Below are 5,976 nucleotides of genomic sequence, written 5' to 3'. Positions count from 1 at the left end.
ACATTATAGTACATCCATCATCAATATGCTCTTGTCTTCCAACATCTTGAAATAAGCATCAATTTCAACAGCAATGTTGATCTTCCCTTAGCAGATGAACAAACACTTCCCTTATCCAGTTGCTCCCAGATCTTCCCAGCGACTGCAGGTTTCCAAGTCCACAGCACTGACTTAAACTATTATTTCCTTGTATTTACCACCACCACATACTGCCTCCTAGGACAGCTTCCCACCTTTATCAAATGACTTCTGCATATTGCTTACAGCATTTCTTGCCATTTTTTGGTATCTTGACATTATCTTTGTAGAATTCAAATTCAGATTTCATGCTAGTGTTCTAAAAATACCGTTCCTTTAGAGGGCCTTGACTCCCTCAATGCCAATGAGTTTCACCTCCACTCCACTTCAGCCATTCTCCTTGGACACATTTGTATCACTTGGAAAAGCCCCACCTTCAATTCCTGAATGGAGTATAACCTGCTACTCCAGTCCCTTCACTGCTACTTAAATCTCCCAGTTCATCACCAACCTTCTGTGTTTGGTTGTATTTCTACTTAGGGATGATCACATTGTCAGCCAGTGAAAGCATAATGCAGAAAAGCTTTTATAATCATAGCAAAATCACTTGATTCTTCATCCTCTAGCAAGAAGGGCTGGTGAGCTGCAATGTTCTTTCCATCGCTCAGGGCACTGTATGTCTGGTTGACTTTCACAAATCATAACTTCAAACTAACCTGAAATCTTCTGCCAGCAGTAATGCCACTTTAAAAGATTTCTAATATAAGTTGCTGAATTTCAGGCTTACATGAAATGAGAGTCATGCTGTTAACAGTAAGCAGGACACTGGCTTAGCGGGCGGGCAGCTACAGGCTAATCAACTGTACTGATTTATTACATGACGATGTTTCTTCTTGGAATGGGAGCAGCGCTTGATCAGATTTTCAAAGTGACCAGTGTCTACTGCCCCTCCCCATCAACTTAAGAACCAGAGACTTACGAACAGCAACACATCCTTTAGATACTTAAAAATACCCTTCCCCCAGCAACCACTTACAAAATATATTCCAGTATCTTAAAAAAATAAAAGTCCCACCCTAAGTAACAAATAGAATACAAATAATGTATCTTACCCTCTTTTAACAGACTCCAGAAATTGAGCATTTGGTGGGTCATTATAAGGTCTCAGTTCTCCATCATCTAAACTGAAACCATTGCTCCACAGTTTAAGCAAAATCTGAACCTTTTTAATGTAGGAAAAAAGATAAAGAAATACAAGAATCCATCTGTATCAAATAATTTTAAGCTTCAAATGTGATATTTCACAACATATTCACAACATAAACTTAGACACCTACTTTACTGAAAATATGGAGTTATTCATATTACTTTAGTTACTGTTAAAAAAAAAAGATGTAAATGAAAGCAAGTATGTTTGCTCAGCAGATTTGTATGTAGCTTAACAAATCGACAATGGCTGAAATGCCAAAGCTAGATCCTGGCCTTGATTACAATTATTCTGCTTCATTGAGAAAATGAAAGCAATGAGAACATCCAGCTGCGACTCCACATCCACTTTACTCCTTCAACTGTACCTATATTCTTGTCTGCTACACAGGGCTTAAATATTATGTCAAGGGGCAAGACAGAATTTCCAGTGACCCTCCAAGGCTAAAGTAAACATGTTTAAATGAAAGTATAACTCCAAATTTTAAAACGCAAAAACAAAGAATGACTTTAGGAATTTCCCTGTTTACAACTCAGCTAATTCTCTATTATGACAGTATACTACTTACAATAATTATTACTGTATGTACATAAATCTCATTTTGACAGTGAATCATATATTATTTCAACATACAGAAAATATGTGCAATCTGAGTGCAAGGCACAATTGAGATACAAAATATATAATTTGAGACTAAAAGCTTATACATTAGTCCTTTTAAAATCCATGTTTCAAAAAATAACAGAAAAGATATTATGTTTATATTACCAATTTTTAAATTTAAAAACAATAGTAACTAGAGGCAAATATCTGCAACTTTTCATTTTGGTTACTGTACCTACATCTTGCAGTTGATTTTCTCCATAGATGTATTCAGACCGCTTACAAAAGGAATTACCCAGTCTGTATCCTCCACCTGTAAATGACTGAAATACACAGCAAATGAGCTAAAAATTCACTATGGCTTATGGGCAAAATGTTATGATAATGTGTGATACATATTTGAAAATTAGATCAACTATAATTAGCCAAACTAGTTTATACTTTCCAGGAAAATTTTATATTAAAATGAAGGTCTTATGTTACAGAGGAGTATACTCAAGTAAGAAATTCTGTTTCTTCCCATAAAAATGTTAGTGACTCAGAAGTTGAAATAATTTAGGCCAATCTTAAATTAAAAAAATACATTTATATAATGAAATATATATTTTCAAGTATAAACAGATTTTAAAAAGCTACCACTAATATTTTATGATGTCTTACAATAAAAATTATGTTTAAAACGTATTTCACAGGGCGCCTGGGTGGCTCAGTTGGTTAAGCGACTGCCTTCGGCTCAGGTCATGATCCTGGAGTCCTGGGATCGAGTCCCACATCGGGCTCCCTGCTCAGCAGGGAGTCTGCTTCTCCCTCTGACCCGCCCCCCTCTCATGCTCTATCTCATTCTCTCTCTCAAATAAATAAATAAAATCTTTAAAAAATAAATAAATAAAACGTATTTCACAAATAACAGTTTCACAGCGTAAAGGAAGAATTTTATAAATGGGTATAAATTACCCTGAATAAAGGCTCCATATTTATTTTATAAGCTGCTTTTATTCAACTGTAACAATCAACTATGACTGCACTTTTTGTTTTACCATACTGATCACAAGGTCTTCTATTTTTCAGGTAGGATAGCTTATGAGGTAAAAATGCCATTTTTTTAATCACCATGCATATCATAAATGAGCTTTTAATGATCACATTGCTTTGTTTTCTATAGACTCAACATATCAACTAAATATATCAATATATCACTTCCACATTTTTCTTACAGAATCGGAGAATCTGCAAGAACGCAAACTACCTATTTAACTGAAAAAGAACTGTAAGCTGTTAGTCAATTAACAAAGTGAAAACTAAAATTTATGTTTCATTAGAATAGCAATTCTCAGCAATGGAGGTCTGTCACAATTATCAGACAGGCTTTTTCAAAAGACACATGCTTAGGCATACCAGAAACCTACCGAACCATAATACCAGAGGCCATATGGTAATTTAGAAAATGTTCCCAAACGACTGTGATAAGGGAACTCGGGCTGAGAAATGCCAATTTTAAGAATATTATGACAATTACACACAAAAAGACACTTGATGTCTTCATGTCTTCAATAAACCACCACGATGTCAGCTGATATAGTTATAAAAGCTGTATAAAAGATGTATAGAAATTTTATGAATGGCACAAAAGCAATTCAACAAATGGTGGTGTAGCAAGTGGACACCCATAAATAGGAAAACAAACCTTGATGGAAACCGTATGTAAAATTAACTCAAAATGGATCACAAGTTTAAGTATAAAATGTAAAACTATAAAACTTTTCTAGATAACAGGAGAAAACTTTGAGGCCTACGTTTAGATGAAGAGTTCTTACATAAGAGACCAAAAGAATAATCCATAAGGAAAAAAAAAGATAAATTGGACTTTATCAAAATTAAAAACTTTTGCTCTGGGACAAACCCTGGTAAGAGGATGAAAAGACAAGCTACAATCTAGAAGATAATATTTGCAATCCATATATTTGATAAAGGACTCAAAACTATTAAAATATATAAAGAACTCCCAAAACTCAACAGTAACAATTCAATTTGAAAATAGGCCAAAGTCACTTTACTGAAAGGGATAAGAAAGATAATGGCAAATAAACACATGAAAAGATGTTCAATATCACTAGCCATTAGGAATATGCAAATTAACATCATTGGCCATTAGGAAAATGCAAATTAAAACCACAATGAGTTAATAACTACACACTTATCACAATAGCTAAAATTTAAAATAATGACAATACCAAATGCTGGCAAGAATGGAGAAACTGGTTCTGTCATTCACTATGGGAAAGAGTTTGGCAGTTTCTAAGAAACTAACATATACTGACCATACGACCCAACAACTGGACTCTTGGGCATTTATCCCAGAGAAATGAAAACTAATATCCATACAAGAATCTGTACACGACTGCTCACAGCAGCCTTATTTGTAATAGTTCCAAACTGGAAACACCTCAAATGTCCCTCAGTAAGTGAATGGTTAAACCAGCTGTGGTACATCCATACCACGGAGTGCTATCAGGAATAAAAAGAATGAACTGAGACACTCAGTAACTCTGATGACCGCTAGGGCATTAAGCTGAGTGAAAAAACCAATCCCAAAAGGTCACATACTATATGATTCCATTTGTATAACATTCTCAGTATTACAAAATCAGAGAGATGGAGAACAGATTAGGGTGGCAAGAGACTAGAGATGGTGGAGGAGAGGGCTGAGGGTGTGACTAAAATGGGGTACACCATGAAGGAGATCTTTGTGATGACAGAACAGCATCTTGATTGAGTTGACAATTATACAAATCTACGCATGTGAGAAAATGACATAGAACTATATACACACACGGTACCAATGTCAAATCTTGGCTTTGATATTGTACTATAATTATGTTAGATATAACCATTGGAGGAAACTGGGTGAAAGGTACACAGGACCTGTGTTCTTTTTGCAAATTCACATAAATCTATAATTATTTTTTTAAGAAACAGGTAAACAGAAAAGGTTTCATAGAGATGTTAAGAAATTGCTGCAACTTTCAATCATTAATAGAAAGATTGTAATCTTATAAAAGTAGAGTGAATGCTTAAAACAGAAATATATAGTTAGAAAAACAATGTTTGCAAATAATATAAAAACCTATAGAGGAGAACAAATATATACATATACACACACGCACACACACACACACACACACATATATATGTAGTATACTTAGCTTTTAAATTTAGCACTTACCTTAGATTTGTTATCACCGGAAGCTCTTGTGGCTTCATTCAGAGGGACAGCCCCATGTTCTCTTGCCTCTTTGAAAAGTTCATTCACAATTTTCCCAGTTGAAGGTCGAACTATATGTAATCCACTGTATTCATGTTCACTTGAATAGAACCTTTAAACATTAAAGTTGATGAACAGAAACTTAGAATACAAACAAAACTCCTTTAAAGTAAAAAGTTTCAGTCTTAGGGAGTAACTTTATTTAAAAAGAGCCATATCTATGACTTCTGTGGAAATATTTAATTTTAAAAAATGGGATTAAGGAACAAAATAGTAAACAGTTCATACACTTCCTCATGGAGTTTGTGGAGATTATGGCAATCAAGTTCAGCACTTCACATGAGAAGTGGCTTGTCACTTCTTCCCCCCTCCTTCTGTAACTGCTTATCAAATGCATCTCTTGCACAACTTAGGCACCTTTGGTGTGGTGGGCAAAGTAGTGTTGACAAGCAGAATTCAGTCTCTTCCCCTGAGGAATCCACATTCAGTAGGGACTTAGTGAAGGGCTACTCATAGGGTGTTTATTCCTCAGAGATTTTTGGATTCAAATATTATAATTTCCCTGTGTTAAAGGTAAATAATTTAGACCACGATTTTTTCAGTGTATTAGCTACATAGTATCTAATTTCTAGTCTGACTCCACCTTCATAATGGTCTTAGGGAATATAAAAATTCACCTAATTTTTGGGGCGCCTGGGTGGCTCAGTTGGTTAAACGACTGCCTTCGGCTCAGGTCATGATCCTGGAGTCCCGGGATCGAGTCCCGCATCGGGCTCCCTGCTCGGCAGGGAGCCTGCTTCTCCCTCTGACCCTCTCCCCTCTCATGTACTCTCTCTCTCTCTCATTCTCGCTCTCTCAAATAAATAAATAAAATCTTTAAAAAAAA

The 5,976-nt window shown here is 35.3% G+C and overlaps 1 protein-coding gene across 1 annotated transcript in view; it reads right to left on the bottom strand.

The window, feature by feature from the left end:
* UBXN2B (UBX domain protein 2B) overlaps nucleotides 1–5,976 on the bottom strand; it is a 27,250-nt gene that overhangs the window by 14,537 nt on the left and 6,737 nt on the right. Inside the window, exons 4-6 of the mRNA XM_081817121.1 lie at nucleotides 5,052–5,202; nucleotides 2,068–2,151; nucleotides 1,131–1,240 (exon numbers count right to left, since the gene is read on the bottom strand). Of these exons, the coding sequence (XP_081673247.1) occupies nucleotides 1,131–1,240; nucleotides 2,068–2,151; nucleotides 5,052–5,202 (345 nt within the window). The remainder of the gene's footprint in view (nucleotides 1–1,130; nucleotides 1,241–2,067; nucleotides 2,152–5,051; nucleotides 5,203–5,976) is intronic.

The sequence above is a fragment of the Leptonychotes weddellii genome, chromosome 4 (assembly GCF_054177405.1).
Source record: "Leptonychotes weddellii isolate Sample4059 chromosome 4, ASM5417740v2, whole genome shotgun sequence".
Classification (NCBI taxonomy): domain Eukaryota; kingdom Metazoa; phylum Chordata; class Mammalia; order Carnivora; family Phocidae; genus Leptonychotes; species Leptonychotes weddellii.
Note: the sequence above shows the minus strand (reverse complement) of the source record. Positions and strands in the feature narration are given on the sequence as shown.